Genomic DNA, 18,262 nt, shown 5'->3' on the forward strand with positions numbered 1-18,262 from the left:
GGGTACCTTTAGTTTGAAAGAATAGTCCTGGGTGATAATACAAACTTCTCATTTTTGGCATGTTTTTCAATTAATATAAGTAAAATTTTAGGCACATCATTTCATAAACCTGTCATCTAGGCCACAGAACATGTAAGTCCATAAATGTATGTTTTCCTGCCAGTAATGTTGTCTGTGCTTCAACGGATTGCCAGGGCTGTTGCTGATCCTTAAGATGTCTAGTGCCTATTTCATGTCTGGACCTGACTAAGAAAGCAACTGCCCCTTGCATTCTTCTACCATGTCTCCCAAGCGACAGAGGCCAGCAGGCACGACCCTTTCTCTGAACCATCCCCTGGCCCTCCACACTGCACAGACTGGGCAGGGTGGGTGTCCATATGGAGGCTCTAGTTCACTACAGTTCAGATTCTTTTTCTGCTTCTCCTAAGAAAGTACTCTAGTTGCTGTCTCAGGCTTGCTCAAAGGATGCTTTCTGCAAAAGTTTAAAGGCAATCACAAAGTGTTAGGTAAAACAGTATTAGTCAGCAGCAGTACTGTTCCCCTGAGATAGGGGAGCAAGAAGCAGCTGCCAGTAACTTAGTTCTTGCACGATGTTGTCTGCAGCCAGGTTTTAGCTGTGTCTCACTCCTCCACCCTGGAAAAACTGAACTGCTTCTGGCAGAGTGGGTTGCCTGAAGACAGGTGAATCAGAAAGGGTGTTGCCTTTCCAAAAATTTTAAGAAAGAGTGTACTGATCATAAGTTAGGGAGAAAAAGAGGCTATTTTTCAGTCTTCCAGTTGGAGATAGAACATTGTATGCTGTTCATGTTTTAAGGGCTTTTTCTGTATCCCGTGTCTAAGTTACTGAACAGAAGGCATGCTATGGGTGACAGTGCTTTTGGTGCAGGGACCAGAACCATCCACCCCATCTTGACAACTGTGTTACAAAGCCTCCTTCTCCCTTTCTTTCCCTTTGGCTGAACTGATTTGAATTCTGCTTTGCTTGGTGGAACAGCTCCAGCAGGACACGTATAGACCACAAGATTATTTTGTAGACAGGGCCAGGCACTGGTCTGTCTCAGAGCTACATCAGTTTGTGGACCTAGCCTTAAGTACTGTTATTAATGGATTTAGTCTTCTACCAGACTAGAGCTGTTAAAGTTACACTGGTTCCCATTGTCATACAAAGTCATTATGGGAATTGAAGGTTGTCACAATGCAAATACTGGTTCCCAGGTGAGCTTTTTGCAGCTGTGGTATGGAGCAATGGCAAGAGTTGCTAAACAGGTTTCATATCAGTGGAACAGTTTCCTCTGCCTACACTAGATGGGATTCTCAAGTCTTGGCTTAGCTAGCTAATTGTGTCAGAACAGTACAAAGTGGTATGAAGACAGTAAGGGACTTGCTGCTTTTGTTTCTAATGATGCATCTTAGTAACAGAAACTGGTGCTTGTCTCATTTAATGGAGTTGCCTTTTCCTTCAGGAAAAAAACAGTTCTTGTCGGGACCTATTCTGTCTCCCTTGCAGCAAAAGCAACAAATAATACTGAATAATGTTATTTGCCTATTTATTTGCTGTTTGGATCCTCAAGAATGTTCTCTATTAGAGAAAATGTAGAAAAGTATTACTACAATATGTAATGTCTTATTTCAGAATAGGATATTAGTTATGTTGATTTGATGATCCTAAACTAACAGTATTGCAAATAAAAATGCGTGGAGCAAATAAAATGAGGTTTCATATATGTAAGGATTTTTCTTGCTCTTGTCAATAGTGAACAACCTAAGGGAAATAAATTTTCTAGTAGCTTGTAACTAGCATACCTTGAGTTATTTTACTTCCCTTTTTACATGTCAACGTTAGGGATATTTTAGGTTGGACTTTAATCCTCCTCCAAATAAACTCTATTCACTTTCTTTTCTAGTTCTCAAACACAACAAAGGAGGAGGGTTGACAAGTGTAAGTGAAATTAAATAATGTATGACAGCCTCTCCTTCTTCCCTCTTTCTGTATGCAGAGGTGATTCTGATGAAAGACTTGATTAATGAACTGGATCAGTGACATGTCTCATTCTCACGGATAATGTAGACATGCGAATATTGTGCTGTAATAGAAGTCATGGTTAGATTTGTGTCCAGAAAAAAGTGCCCCTCAGATTATGCATGCTACCATCGCTTCCTGCATTTGCCAGCTCCATATTCATGTGTTTAGCTTATTTTGCTCCCTGTGCTGCTGGATTTGTTATTAAAAGCATTTGACATTTTTAGAATTCACTAACTTCTTACTAACCTACAGTGCTAAACATGTAAGTGGACAATTTTCTTGCCTACCTCAGGATACCACTTGTATTCTCAAAAATTCACAAAGCAGATTGAAGGAATATGGAGGATGGGAAATGCAGTTTGTCTACAGTGACTATGTCTAGACTGACTCCTCAAGAGTATGTGAGAAAGACCTTAAGGTCAGATTCCCCAGGCAGATTTTTTTTATTTTTTTAATGGGCAGAAGCAGCAGTGTGGTGGTCTTTTCTGTAAGATGCTGCATACTTCAAGAGGTGGGTTCCTTTTGAGAATTTAATTTCCTCCAAGGCCCTTTGGTTGGAGATGAGGGCTTTTGCGCAAGGTGCTAACCACTTTGTAAGACAGGAGAAGTGGCAGGTAAGTTTTTGGAGGTGGAATTCACTTCCTGTGGTAGGAAATCCAATTTGCCCACATGTGGAAGGATATGTTCTCTAACTGAAAGGCCACTTTATGTAGAATTGACCCAATTATTTTTATTCAGCATATTCTACCTTAAAAAAACGATACTGTTTAAACAATACAGAACAGTTTTATCTGACTACTGCTTCGGTTCTGCATTTATTTAAAATTATTTAATAATATTATTTAAAGACAGTATTGTACCTTAAGAGTCTTCCCTAAATCCACACTAGATGTTAAGAAAATAATTTTATAGGTGCCATAATACCTAATCACCATACAATGTTAAAGTAACAACACTTCTACATAAGAGCTCTAGAACACATACCTTATAGGATCATGTATTTTAACCAGACTTACCAGATAGTGAGAAGTCCTAATTTTCCTGAAAATTGACTGTAAAAATTAAGGTTATAGCCAAATTTTCATGATCTGTGAAGTTCATACAGAGCCAGGTGTTAAAAAGACTAATTGTATTTCTCTGTAGGGAGTATCATAGTTGTCTCAAATGAGATGTTTGCTGTAACTTGGTTTTGTCTTTACTGAAATTTTTCACAGAAAGAATGGTCAGACAGTGGAATAGGCTGACCAGGGAGGTGGTGGAGTCACCATCCCTGGATGTGTTTAAGGGTCGTTTAGATGAGATGCTGGGGGATATGGTGTAGGGGAGAACTTTGTAGAGTAGGGCTGATGGTTAGACTCGATGATCCCAACGGTCTTTTCCAACCTGAATGATTCTGTGATTCTGTGAAATAGTTTAAATTCAGTAGGCTAATATGTATGAAGGTGTAATTTTTTACTTACACTTTTTACTTAATGGATGTGTATTATTTTACACAGAATATTGGTTCTCCCTCCCTCCCCCTCTCTCTCTCTCCATGAGAAAATTTCTAACCGGGATACAAATCAACTAAAACTAACAGTTAATTTCAAGGAAAACTCCTAAGAAATTAAACATAGTTAATCTGATTTCCATGTATTCATCCTGCCATATTTCAGAGTTGTTGGTTTTAGCTTCATGCAGTGTATAACATTCAACAAACGTGAACTGACATTTCTTTACATCTTATCAAGCTCTCATGTACTCTTACTCCTGATCGCTGGCCCCGGTATCCCAGCATTGGAGCAACCAGTCAGCAATCTGCTTCCCTGGCTGGCAGCTATAATCTTTGCGCAGCTCACTCAGGAATAGGGACTGGGTGGTTTCTGTCTCTTTTATGACTTCTGTCACTTCCCCCTCCTGTTCTTGTGGCTGTCCTGCTGCAGAACAGGCTGCCTCTTCTGAGTCTTCTTCCTGCACCCCCTCAAGAGGAGCTTCTCCTTCCTTCACTAACTGGGTCAACCTTCACTTCCATTGTTTCCTCTTGACCGCAGGAGTGACTAATTATAGTTAGGGTTGTGTCTCTGGTTTAGTCACAGCATCCATTTGTATGTCCTTAGATCCAGAGACCCTCTTGCTCCTTTCAGGCCTGGTAGGCATAGGCCAGGTCCCAACACAGCACCAGAAGTCTCTGACTTCGGTGTAAGCAAGACATCCTTCCTTCAAGTGGTCTGCCATTTCACCAGGATTCCGTGCCTGTTCAGATGTAAACCCCCAGGCCATCACAGGTGAAAACTGCTCTAGGCACCTGCCCAAATTTTCCCACACACCTTGCTATCCAGGAGTTTGCTGCATCAGAGCACGTTTCTGTGTGTCATCCCCAACTGGTTGGTTACTGGAGGTCCCACAGAGATTTGAACTTGGATCATTGGATTCAGAGTCCAAGGATGGTCTTGTAGACAACTGATGCAAGTGGACCACCATTGATGGAAGAAGGAAGGTGTCCAACATCTGAGTAAATTAGCAGTGGTGGAGGTGGTCTACAGCAACTTAGACAACAACCAGGTCTCCAAAGATCTGGATGATGACCACTGCACATAAGCCATGTGGCAGAGGTTAGTACAGTACGCACCAGTGTAATATGCCAACACCTTGGTGAGGATGGGCTGACCGGATATCAAGTGTGGAGAAACTACCCCACCAGCCCCAGCAATTCAAAGAGAATCTCTCTTCCTCCGTGATTCTGTGGACCTGCATCTTGGCTGTGGCTAGAGTGTCCCACCAGGTTCAGTGACTTGAAGATAATATCTCTCCCTCCTTGCCCCAACAGCCAGGGTCTCAGCTATCAAGGGTGCTGGAGTAGATGACAGTGCCTTAACTGTATATTGTGTTTTGTTGCCACTTGTTTTTCAAGGCCCAGGATGATGTTTTGGATGATGGCATAGGCTGCAGGGTGCGCTTCTAGCCACCTGCTAGTTGGCTCCAGCATGGGAAGCACATAGCACTTGCCTTGGTGGCATGTTTGCAGCAGTGGTCAGATGTATTCTATCTGCTAGGCCTCATCATATCGATAGTCCAGTCACCATCTTCTATTCCAGTAAGACTTTAGTCACTTGGCTCACTTGATTACAGCACGTTTCACATTCGTGGGTAGCCTGTGTAATAGCTTCAACTGTCAGATCCACACTGTGATCAAGAGCCCATCTGTATGTTACATCTCTCCCTAGGTGTCCCTAGGGACATGTTTTGTGGAGCCATTGAGGTAGAAATAGCTCCCCTTTTCATTCCCAGTCCAGGTCCACCCAAGCCACTTTGCTTCTGTCAGCCTGATTTATCTGCTCATTGCTTAGATGTTCTTTGGTGGTGCAGCTCTTGGGCATGTGAGCGTCTACATGATGTAGATGCATATCACAATGTAGATGTATTCTCAAAGTACATCTCATGTCACTTATAAATATGTATGGAATAAAGCATCCCTGTTTTACCCAACTCTCCTGCTCCCTGCTTTTCTTTGGTTTAATTTCTCTCTTTTTCTTTGTATTAATAACACCTCACTTCTTGAATAATTCATCAGCATTTCTTTTCCACATTTGTGCAAAAATAGCAGTGTGAAAACACAGTTGTATGTGCCGGCTATATTTTTGTTGCTGCTGTTTAGTCTACTTCATCTTCACTCAAGCAAATGTGCTGAAAGGGTTTCTGAAGACATTAGCAATGGAAGGGCAGTGGGAAAGCTCACAGCCTAATCTTCTGTAAGTATAAAAGTGATAAACTGAGTAAAAAAAATTGAACTCAAAAGAGTTCAACTTCCAGCTTTCAAAAAGACTCAACACACATTTCTCAATGGATGCAAAGTAGTTTTGCAAGCCACCTTGAATTGAGGTGAGTAGCACATCTAAAATGGTTGTATTTTAAAAAATGTGTATGTATGCATGTGTACAAATATATATATAAAAACATCTGCTCCTAAAATACCTTCTTCCTTTGTAGTTGAAACTACTGCTATGTTGCCTGGCAGAAAACAGATAACAGGTGTATGGGCATTCTGTGTAATTTTTCCACCATTGTTCTCATATTTTAGAAAGCACGTAGGAAGATTGCTGCTGCTGTTACTTTTTAATTAATAGAGATAGTTAAGAATATGTAAATATTTGCAAATTAATTATCTATGTCTTCCTAGTGGCTTATTAACATATGCCATGGTACAAATAGCGTCAGTCATTTTCCAGAGAAAATGAAAACAAGGTCACTGAGATGACTCCAAGTCTCCTTTCATTGCAGAAATTATATTTACATTTATTGTTTGGAAAGAAGCTATTACTAGTTTTCAGTAAGGCAAACAAAATAGTCTGAGCAAGGAATCATGTGAGTGATTAGCATTTCAGAAACTCCTTGTTCACTATGTTTAACCAAAAAAATCTGTGTTTCTACAGAGCCTTTTGGTATCTCTGACTTAATTCATACGACAGTAGGAAAGGCTTTACAGTATGAGTAGTGTTATAGGATGACTTTTGAGTTTTGAGAGAAGATGTTGAAATACCTTAAGTATATTTTTAAAATAGTGTCTCATATTTGCAGCCAGCTGTTCTTTAGATTATATTTCTGTGATAACTGTGACTTGATTTGTCTGTGGCACTGTCAAAAACCACTCAGTGAATGAAAGGGCTAACTTTGAAATTGCTGTGTGAACCAGATATCAAATTTCCTAATTTCTTTTTGATCAAAATACTGACTGTAACAACATCAAAGATTTAGTGGCTAGTGTTTGCTGTATAAATAGTTGGCTGGCTCCTATCAAGATCAGAGGTTCAACTTGAAATGAATTAGTTTTTTGTAATGCTGCTTTTTGCAGGATAGAAAAGAGAACAGATATGTATGGGATAAACTTTAAATGGCAAGTCTCAATGTTATTATACAAAGTCTGAGAAGAGTTCTCCATACCCAGCTACAGCCACCTTGTTATGTACGCTTGAATCCCATTAGAATTAGCAAGATGCTCAGGGTAGGCATGTGGCTTTTAGGTTAGCGTGACACATAACTTGGGTCAATGATTTTTGGTCAATGATTGTATACAATGCAAACTGTCCAGTATTTGTTGAAAATAAATAATCTTCAGTTGAATTCTATTTGAATTCATAAACATTTAGATTTTTTTTAATCAGAGATTGTTACATGCCTCTCTTTTGACAACCTGGAACTGTTCTTCTGATAAGCAGGTGTTGCCCTCTTCTGGTGAATGCAGTAAAGTTTTGATAATATAAGGAAAGGCTGCTAAGGATGGTTATGTATGTGTCTGAAACTTCATTATGGTCCTTTTTTTCTCTCTTTTTTTTCTGTGTGAAACAAAAGCTGCAAATTCAGGAGAATCAGCCGGAACAACCATTTCTGGTAAGAAAATCGGGACTTTACTGATTGCTGCAATGTTTGTTGTTTCCTGTTAGGTAAATCTGTTTTTATCTGACATAATTCAGAAAAGTCATAATGTAAATGAGTTCCAACATTAAGTGTTTTTATTGTTTATTTTTCGAAGAGAAAATTAATTTCTTCATTCTACTTTGTAATGAAATCACTTACCTTATAGGATCACTCATGATTTGTGACAGTGATGTTTGGTGGTGAAGCAGGTGCAAGTTGTTTGATCAGGAGCCTTTTGTCCAGTAACCTAAACAGTGAACAGTTTGCAGAGATGGCAAAGGAGGGACACTGTAGTGAGAGAGCTCCCTTACATCTCCTCCCACCTGAGCAGACGTGCACATGTCATTTCATACAGTGTGGTATACTACACACATGCACACATGCATACACAAACACACACAAGACTAATGACTTCTGGGACCAGAGGTGATGAACGTCATCTGTGAAAACATTTTTTAAGAATTAAGAATGTAGACACACAGAAATAGCTGTGTGAAAGCCAGTTGCTTTCTTGCTTAATGTATACTGAGAGAAGCAATGATACAGACACAAACACACATGCTTTTGTTCTTTTACAAATTCAATCTTTCTCTGAGAATGGTTCATCTTTAACAACTGCAGCCAATTCAATAGCTGTTGTAGTTTATACCAAGCCAAATAATACAGATGAAGTCTGCACTTAGTTTTCACTCTGATTCCTCATATTTTGGCTTCTTTTTAGTTGCCTTAGAGAATCAGTTGTCTTCAGGATTGTATTTAACCAAATATGCTTAGCTTTTACTCTGAGTATGGAATTAAGAGTGCACTTTTGAAAAGGCTCAAAATGGCTAGTCTAGTTGAACTACATATATAAGAAAGAAAAGCTCCCTTGGCCTTTCCAAGTAATGAAGTAGATTGCTTTTTTTCCCTTGATATGCAACTGTCTATGCAAAGCCACCAACTTTTCTTTATTATACTTAAGATATTGCTTCTGCTAATGACAATGATGATTTTAGTAGTTTGGAAAGCATAACGTTATTCTGTTATGAAGCTACCCTGGCCCATTTTTAAAAAGTCACTAAGTTTTCATATTGGAGCAATATAAAGTGATCCTCTTTGTATTCCTGCACTGACATCTAAGATACACTTACTAAGCCCATCCTCCCTGAGCAATCTTTTAAATTTTCTTCTGTTGTCTTAATGTAATTTTTTTTTTCTTTTGATGTAGCTGAAAAAAAATTTGCATCCTCACTCTATTTATATATGGTTACTGGCAAAAATAACTTTATTGGAGAGACAGTTTGCCAAACCCAGTGTGTCATCTCTGCTCATGAGTGTTGTGAGTTGGTGCAGGAAAAGGTCCTTCGGGCTAAGCAGTTATTGCTATTGGATATGCCAAATTCATCTGCATCTTCTAAAAGAATGAAATCAATAAAAGGAACGTATCTGAAGGAACTCGATTACCAGATGTTTGTATTCAGATACTCAGATTTTTGAAATAATGTGAACATTATTTCAAATATTTATATTGAAATAATGTGAACATTCTTAACAAGCGCTGCAGTTGTTCTTACAATGGAACTTAGATAAATAATATTCAGTTCCTGTTTGAAGGTTTGCATGCTTGATCTTTCTTTCTTCTCCAAAATTCATAGAAATAAAATGTTGTATTAATACCATTTTTACTTCTTTTCTCTTTTTTTTTCCCCCAGAATCCTCTATTGTTACTTTTATCACCTATCCTATTAATCCTTCAGGCAAGATTTTATTAATGTTTCTCTTATTTAGATTTAGGTAGATTTAGATTTTTTTTATTTTTTAGATTTTTATTTTAGTTTTAATGTTTTTCTGCTATTAATTTTTCTTCTTCAGATATGACTTCAGAGGAGACTACACAAACTGCAGGTGAGAATTAGCATGAAGAGAGTAAGGTCTGAAGGGAGATATTTGTTGCCTTTTTTTTATTTTAATAACTGGGATTTGTTTAGTCCAAATTCTTTTTTTACATGATCTTAAAATTTGTATTTATCTCCAATCTGTTTTTAAGTCTGCATGGGTAGGGTTTTGAAGCACATTTAACTGACACCGAGCTGTTAACCTTTCTTTTTTATTCAAGATATTACATTGCTTACCAAAGACCAAACTGAGCATATTTATTTTTAGCAAGTATGTAGTTTGTTGCTATATCTATAGATAGAATGTTTTCTATACTTTCTGATACTGTATAAAGTATTTTACAGAACTAAAATGTAACCTCATTCTTTAAAGACACTTACATGATACTTGTTCTTGCAATGAATTGCCAAATCAGATCAGAAGAGACTCAGTCAGAACTTGCTACCCCTTTTTTCCCTGATTGCATTTGAAAACAAGGATTAGGATCATCCCTTATCAGTACAGATTCCTACATGTCTGTATAGGAGCTAGACATCCTGCTATTCTTTGTAGTTGATGGAGAGAAAGACACATTTTTAGAACTGAGGTGCCCATGTAGAATAGGTTAAATGGGCATCACATCTTAAAAGCACCACTTTCTCCACTGAATAATAGGGAGCCTAGAGTGACTGGCTCATATGGGAACTCATTGGATGGATCTCATTCAGAATGCTGCTTTTTCATTTCCCACTCTGAAAGTAACTTAATTCCCTTATGTGTTTACACTTCTCCTGGGAAGACAGAGTCTGAAGCAGAAATTAGGAAACTTATTTTGTGACATGTATTTCACAGGCTTTTTAAGTTACAATGTGAAAACTTAATTTTAAAACTTTGGGTTTTTTTAACAGAAGCTCTTGACATCACTGATTATTACTCCACTCTAACACCAGGTAGGATTCATATGTCACCCCTGTTCTTTTATGCTCTTCAAAATTTAAGTGTGTGAGTTCAGGAAGTCTGCTCCCAAATATCTTTAATCTTTTTTTCTTGGTATTATGGTGTGTCATATTAGCAGTTTGCATTGCTCTCCAATCTGGTAGAAGGTCTAATTCTGCAGTGCTTGCTTAGATGGCCGCATATAGAAGAGTTTGGTTATTTTGTAAGTCAGAGCGGCAGATTACCACAAAGATGTAAGAAACACAATCTCAGGGACCATTCTTACTCAAAAAAAAAAAAATCCTCATACTTTTTAGTAGGTTGAAGCAGGTTGAATCCCGTCATGATGTTCTCAGGGCAGATTCAGTTTATTGGAGTAGTCGAAATTTAATTTTTTTATTATCCATGTAGCAGCCTGGTAGACCAATTAGAATGTGTTCACACTGAATTAGTAGAAGTGGTAGAAGAACTGGCTTGGAGCCACACTGGCTAGTATAATCTAACTGTGTGAATGTGACCTGCAGGAAGTTTGCAGCTGTATTATCTGATGATCTTTGGGGGCTGGAAACACTAGTGATTTTTGATCAGTCTTTTATCCTCCACACTGTTTATCTCTTTTGTGCATTTTGGTGGCATGCAGAGATCCTAAGCAAGACTAGGTGGCACACAAAAGTTAAAAAAAGAGACTTAGTTTTGTGTCACTCCTGGATTTTGTGTTGGGTTTTTATAAGTGTTGTTCATTTTGTAGTTAATAATTTTGACAAATTCAGTTATTTATGAACATTTTATTTTTTTAAGGATTGTTTAAAAAAAATAGTGCTGATACAATTTTCATAACTATTTCACTGACAACTGCCAACACAAAAGGGAAGGCAAATTTATTTGAATCTAAATTGCTGTCTGAATTTTTTTTTTTCTAATAATTTGAATATTGCCACCAACTCACAATCTGTACCCTCTGATGGCTGTTTGTTGAGGTGATAAAATTGATGAAACATCAAGCTATAACAGGCAGATGGTTGTACCACTGAAAAAGTAAAAAAATTTTAAAAATCCAATCTCGTTTGGTACTGGCTAATGATAACAGCAGAGAAAATAGCATTTGTTTTTCTGTTAATGAAGGCCAATCTATCTGCTTAAGTGAGGAAAGTTTTGCTGCCACGTTATTTTTATGAACAAGTGTAGGAGTTTTGTCTTGGATGCAAATATATTTCCGGTCCTTTATTTTGATTTTGTACAACAGAGCGATCTGTTTACACTACCCTTAATTTGGGATTAGTATTATTTCTTCGCAGTGTAGGTAGTATTAAAAATATGGGAGCAGCCAAAAGCTTGCTGTAACTAACTAAAGACATGTTCTACTAGATGAGAGTATACATGTTTGCTATTATCATAGTTTGAATTCTACCAGGTAGAACAGTTTTAGTTTCATGCTATCATAAGTAGCTGTAGTAGGATACTCAGAAGTAGATAATATGCTGCCTAATGATTGAATACTGTGATATTTGAAGATCTTAGTTATGGTGTGCTGATTTCTGTTTTATTTGGATTTAAAAAAAAAAAAAAAAGAAAAAACTAGAGACCACTTGCATGTAGGTCTTCTGTGGAAACTGTTACAGAAAATTATTCAAAATTAATTAATCAAAACCAGCATGTTTCACTCTGAATACTGTGTCTTGGAAAATGTCATGGTAAGTGCCCTAGAGAAGTGAAGCCTAGACAGTATGTGAAATATTTCTAAAAGGTAAAGACCTCTACATTTGAAACATTGAAATGATTGTAAATATGTATGTTTGTCAGTACTGGGTTTAAGTACAACTTTTTTACTCACTAGATTATTTTTTTTTCCCCCAAAAAAATATATCAGGAGAAACCATTTTATGCAATGTAACACGTGTCTGCAATTTTTCAGGTTAGTGGTTTTCTTTCTCCTTTTTTTCTTATAAAAAACCATGTCCAACTATTTTCTATTCTGAGTAATGAGGCAACTTTTAGTTGCTATGTAAAAGGTAACTCTGTAATAAATTTTCTTGCTAATTTAGAGAGATTTTGTATAACCTCTACAAAATTAATATGTAATGTGGGGTTTTTATTTAAAAGTAATGTTTAGTCTATTGTATTTTTAATCTTTGGTTTCTTATTAAAGAATGCACAGTTGCAGGTAAGAATTACAAACCCAAGACAACAAGAAACTAGTATGCTATGGTACATGCTAATGTCTGCCATATTGAGCCTAACTCTATCAGGAATAGAAGCTGAAATAATGTTTAGGAGAATTATTGTAAAAGCCTGCATATTTTAAAAGTGCAATGTGACAGAATAGACAAACAAAGGGAAATGGGAAAGGCAGTGATGTTCCCTTTATGTGTCTAACACAAACATAATGAAAGAAGATTTTGTTCATACATGTTACTGCCTTCCAAAACACTTTGATAAATGGCTTCTGTGAGAAATGCTTAAGAAAATGAAGTCCCTTCTACCAAGTACCTATATGCTGAATTGTCTGTAGATTAGAAAGAGGCGAAGTAAGTATGTGTCCCCCCTCTATAGATTTTCCCTACTGATTGACACAGTAGACTGCTAAGATGATTTGGGTGATGTCATGTATGCATTCCTGTACTAATCTGTATAGCCTGCACTGAATGTGTGGCTGCAGGAAGAGAAGTGTTGTAGAAGTTCCTTTTTGTCTCCAAAATGGGCCTACCAGCTTTCAAGGACTTTTGAACGATGCTCTGAATTATGGTATCCTGAAAGTTCTTTAATACTCAAGGGAATAATTTTCAGAGTATCACTTTGCTTTTACTCACACATTTTACTCTTGTTGTGGGAGTTGGAGTTGCATTAATAGTAATACGCAGTGCAGTTTTTCTGTTTTGGCAAAAAAAAAACCCCAAACTAGAAAGAATTTAGAGACAGCCAGCAAAAATAAATATACAGAAAATAATGAAGGTATTGGACTAGTTCATTTGTGGAAATAGTAAGTAAAGAGATGGAAGAACAATTACAAAAATAGTGAATGATCAGAAAAGCTAGTTTAAGTGTTCTTATTTCCCTTCTATTTAACACAAGACTGAATTTTTAAATTCTCAAATAATTTCTCCTTATGTGGTTTAGCACTGATTTTCTTAACTTTTTTGCCTTTTGGTTTTAGTGTTCTATGTGGGCAAGGTAGAACTTGAGGCAACTGAAGAAAGTAACACGTCACTAAACGTAGAAATAGTAAGTGTTCTCTCTTTTAAAACTTTATTGTAAGTAAGGCTGAAATTAGTTTCTTTGTCTACACTTAAAATCTGATACCCTAACATTCTTATTATGTTTTTTATAGTTTTATTTTATTTCAAATACAGTTTGCAGTACAAATTAATATTTGCAGTGGATGGATCTACTCTTTCTCTTAAACACCTGCTTTGCAGCTAAATTTTAGAATTCCAGCTAAGTAAACTTCCTACAGTAAGGGCCTCTATTCTCTATATAACCACCAAAAAGAAGGGGAAGCCCTGGGAAGTCTGGAGAGAAGAACTGCCTATTTAAGAATCTACATTTGGGCAGATCTTCCTTTGGAGATTAATTTAGGCACTTTACTTTAGAAGGTGAGCATCATTAGATGGCAACAGTGTGGGCATAAATTAAGTTGGATTGCATCCTGGGAATAATGTATGTTGAGACTCTCATAAATAGGGTATCATTCTATGCTTTTTGGCATGTGGTTAATCAGTTATTAATTTTGCAGTAGGCCTGTGTGACACGACTGTGTCCACTTATATGACACAACAGAGGTTTAAGAGAATGGTGTCATGCCAAGCAAGGATCATATAGATTATTCAGTATTGAGGTAATACTAAGAGAATGAGAATGTTTAGTCATTATAGATGGAAAACTGAAGGGAGGAGAAAAAAAAAGGACATTAGCTTGTAAAGGACATTGTACCTTTCTCCTACACATCCCTGTCTGCACTCAGTCTGAGATTTCACATGCCAATCTCTGCAAGCATGAAAGTAGTCAGCAAAATCACCACAGAGAACTACTACACAGGTGCACATGGAACATTGAGTTTTCACAGGGGTAGGCCCCTGGTGAAAGCCACCTCTGCATTGTGTTGCGTTTCAATGGTGATAATGCCTGCTGAAGCCGTCCTAGTGTATTAATGTTAGGTCTACAGCTATTAGAAAAATAAGCTTCCTTTCTCCTGAACCTCTTTTTAGCACAGTATTTCTTAGGTAATGTCAATACCATATATGTTAGATGATGTTTTCATCATGGTGCTTGCTGCTTGCATGAAATGTAAAAATAACCAGTAATGATGGCAACCAGAAGAACAGAAGAATGCAGATCTATAAAGGGCCTTTAGATAAACCTTACTGTATACCCTGGCCCTAGAGCTATATCATATATATTTAGATCATTTCTACCATGCCTTTTACCTCAGTTCTTGACTCCTTACTTTCAGGATTCTATGTTGTCTATTACTTGTCTATTATGGAGCTTGTCCCATTGCTGCACTTACAGTTAGAAAGTTTGTTCAATGTCTGGTCTAAACTGTCCTTGTTGCAAACTAAGCCAAATTCCTCTTTTTCCAACATGAGATATGGTGAGGGCACTATCCTCTTGCCCATATCTTTCACAGATCAGATCCTGTTATTTGGTCTATACTAGATGAGCCAATTCCTTCCATAAGTTGTGACAACAGCGTCATGGTAAATATTTGTTGAAGTGTATTCATGAGGAAATGTGCTTCTTATCTTTGGAATTTCAGACTGTTAAAATGTGTGAAATGAACATGTTTCTTTTAAGGCTAAAAATTACTGGTTTTACTTAGCTGTGAAATATTTGTTTCTAACAGATTAATAACATAACCATCAACAATCAAGTTACAAAATTAATTGCAATTCCGGCACCTACCCCACAAGAATTGAGGTAAGTAATTTTGAATAAGGATTGAAATCTTTGTTATATTTGAAAAAAGGTAAAGTGAAGCCTTCCATGTGGTTAGCAGACTCTTCATTTTGCATTATTCCTGCACTTTAAAAAATTTCAGTTATAAGTTAGTGTTCTTTAACATAAAGTTCATATTGGTTAGAATAATCTTAAATGTACCACTAGAGTTTGTTTTAAGAAATGGTACACTTGCTGATTTCCTTTTAGGTACTTCACTTTCCTTGGGGCTCAACAAGGCCCAAAGGCCTTGTTGTTTATATGCTGATGATCTTAACAATAGTAATAATAGTGATGATGATAGTAATAGTAATAATAATAATAATAATAATACCTGAGGACATGAGCTGTGGATTGTTGAGAATGCCAGTCTGGCTGCTGCTCTTGACGAATAAATGTTTTTTATAATTTCAGGGATTTGGTCTGCCTCTTAGGAAATTACTAAGAGAACTTTCATAGCTGCATGTTTTTTAATATGTATTCTTGCAGTCATATCTGTATTTTTATTTTGGTGTACTTTCTTCTTTCACAGTCTTTATAAGGAGAGGTTTGAATGAGTGAATATTTACTGCTATTCCCAAAACTTACCCTGGAAATCAAAAAGATATAACTGGCCAACAGGTCTTGTTTGTAGAAGAAATACATATTTATTACTTATTCTATTTCTGTGCCTTTGAGTATAAATTTAGAATTCTGTTCCAAATGCTTGCTTGCCAAAAGGCAGCATTAAGATTTATCTTTTGCTCTTTGAAATAACTTTTAAAGATGTGGATTGATGTTAAAATACAGGATGACAGAGGTGCCTAATAAAAGGCAGATGATGATAGATTGCCTAATAAAAGGCAACTTTTAAAATGTTTAATCCTTTGAAAAGTGGTTTTACAATATCATAACGGGCATGATTTTAAAAAATCACGGATCAACTGGAAATTTTTTTTTCTCAGTAATTGTTCTTTTCATTATATTATTGTAATTATCTTTAGAAACATAACTAGAAATCTTCCATAATGGTAATTTTTTATTTTAAAGAATTTCAGAGTTCAACAAAACCTTGCAAGCAGTAAGTGAGGTAAGATTACTAATTGTTGTTACTATTTGGAAAACTTTTTTCCAACTTCTGATAATGTCGTTATCTAAATGAGTCCTCTTTCCTCCTGACAAAACAATTTTTTTCTATCTTCACTTGTCATTACAGTCCTCTGTTATGGAATGCAGTGCAGAAAACCAGAGGTTTGTTGTTAATTTTTTAAATGCTTATATATTTAAAAGCTCATATATTATCTTGTGATATATCAAGTATGAATGGGTATGTAACAGAAGAAAAACCAAATGTTCTAAGAAGTTAAGTTTGAGAAACAGGCTGGAGAAATATACGCAGGCTGACAAAGAAATTCTGATCCCATTATTCTCCTAGTATTAGTGATTATTTTTTTTTTAAGCAAACTGTATTGCTTTTCATTAATCTTCTGGTGAAGCACAGGCTTGCCTGCCATATTTGTTCTGCATCTTTGTATTAATTGAGTCACGTAACAACTTAACCACTATGGCTATGGGATTTGGGACCACCAAACTTCCAGAGCTTATGAATACAATGCAATCTTTATGAGGGAATTGCTTCAGACATCCCAAGTTGCTGTTCTTTGGCTTGGGAAACCAGCCATCCTCATGGTAGGGGAAGCCTGAGAAAGTAACCAGTTCAGAGTTTGGAAGCCATGGGGTATCAGAATGGCAAGGCTGCTCCACAGAGGTGGTCCTGGAAACTCTAAAATGTAGATAATGTCTGTCAATTTAATTGCTACTCACCACTAAATTGCTGGTCCTTTAAAATGATCAGCTTGGAAACATTGTATTCTAAAACAAAAAGTGAAACTTCCTTTCCCCAAATACTTGAATTTGGGGTTTAACTTCCTGGGTTAGGATAAAAGAAAAGTCAAAAATGCTCAAATAGTAATAGACAAAGTCAGATCACAGCTTCATGTCATATACTGGCAGTAGTTAGGGTACTCTTTTCATTTTCGTTAGCTGGAAAGAAGCTTCACTTCATCTTTGATGTATTGCCTTTTCATTCACCTGTGTGTTTGAGTTTGCTGAATATGAAGAATTCTTACTGTAGGTTTGCTAGTTTAGGCAGGGTTTCAAGTCATGGAACCGTAATTGTAAATGTGTAGTTACATGCTTATGTGGGTCATTTAAGTTCTCTCTGGAGTCAACAGAGAGAACACTAGATTTCCCCAGGTGATGGAGATTTCATAAACACTGACATAGCCACTTAGGACACTTACTAGTTCCTTTTTGGAGTTTCTTTACAGTAACAGTGGAGATTGTGTTATTATCTTTACAGAATTATTATCAACTCTTTAATAGCTAACATCAATTAGGGAAGACTCCATTTAAGAATCAGCAGTGTCTGTAGAGAGAAGAGGAAATAAGCTGCCATAAACTGATGTATTACTCTTCTATTTAGCCTGGCTTTAATGTTTTATGTGCATTAAAAATATCCCCAAATCTGAAAGACCCTAGGAAAAATGTGCTTTCATACTTAGCATTTATGCTAATGTGCTTTCACTTAGCATTTGATGTCAATTTCATGCATTGTAAAGATGAGGCAGATCTGTTTCTTGAGTCTAAAGCTTTTTCTTCTCATTATAGTATACACTGCAATTTCATAGTGAAGCTGGCTGAGAGAGAGAATATAAGCAGTTTAACAGACAAAGCAAAAATAAGCCAACTTGGTAAGTTATGCTTTATACACAGTCTCATCACAGTTACCCTTTCAGATTAAATTTCATAACTTTACATGTGACCTCCAAGTAGCTAAAAGAAAAGACTGTTACTTATTTTTAGATACAAATATTTTTCTGTTGAACAATATAAATACATCAAAAATGCAGCCTTATGATTTTTGGGTGGGGAGGGGGAAGATAGAAATATGTTTAGAAAAACTTTGGTATAGAATTGCTGACTACATTAATAAAGCAGACCTTGAAAGGATTAGGTGTAAAATTACTTGAGAACATAAATGTGTTACTGAAAGGGTGATCTGAATTGAAAGGCTTATAAAGTAGCCAAGCTTTCTTAGTGATATTGTGATAGTATGGAGTGGTGACTCATACCATTTGTCTCTTT

General features: G+C 36.6%; 1 protein-coding gene across 2 annotated transcripts in view; it reads left to right on the plus strand.

Annotated features, from left to right (window-relative positions):
• The window catches only part of ADGRG2 (adhesion G protein-coupled receptor G2), a 49,267-nt gene that overhangs the window by 11,628 nt on the left and 19,377 nt on the right, over positions 1 to 18,262 (plus strand). For both annotated transcript variants that reach the window (XM_074858687.1, XM_074858688.1), the window contains 9 exons: positions 7,349 to 7,387; positions 9,266 to 9,298; positions 10,177 to 10,218; positions 12,072 to 12,116; positions 13,356 to 13,423; positions 15,045 to 15,118; positions 16,166 to 16,205; positions 16,332 to 16,366; positions 17,786 to 17,868. In XM_074858687.1, the coding sequence (XP_074714788.1) occupies positions 7,349 to 7,387; positions 9,266 to 9,298; positions 10,177 to 10,218; positions 12,072 to 12,116; positions 13,356 to 13,423; positions 15,045 to 15,118; positions 16,166 to 16,205; positions 16,332 to 16,366; positions 17,786 to 17,868 (459 nt within the window). The remainder of the gene's footprint in view (positions 1 to 7,348; positions 7,388 to 9,265; positions 9,299 to 10,176; positions 10,219 to 12,071; positions 12,117 to 13,355; positions 13,424 to 15,044; positions 15,119 to 16,165; positions 16,206 to 16,331; positions 16,367 to 17,785; positions 17,869 to 18,262) is intronic.

The sequence above is a fragment of the Strix uralensis genome, chromosome 2 (genome assembly GCF_047716275.1).
Source record: "Strix uralensis isolate ZFMK-TIS-50842 chromosome 2, bStrUra1, whole genome shotgun sequence".
NCBI classification, from domain to species: domain Eukaryota; kingdom Metazoa; phylum Chordata; class Aves; order Strigiformes; family Strigidae; genus Strix; species Strix uralensis.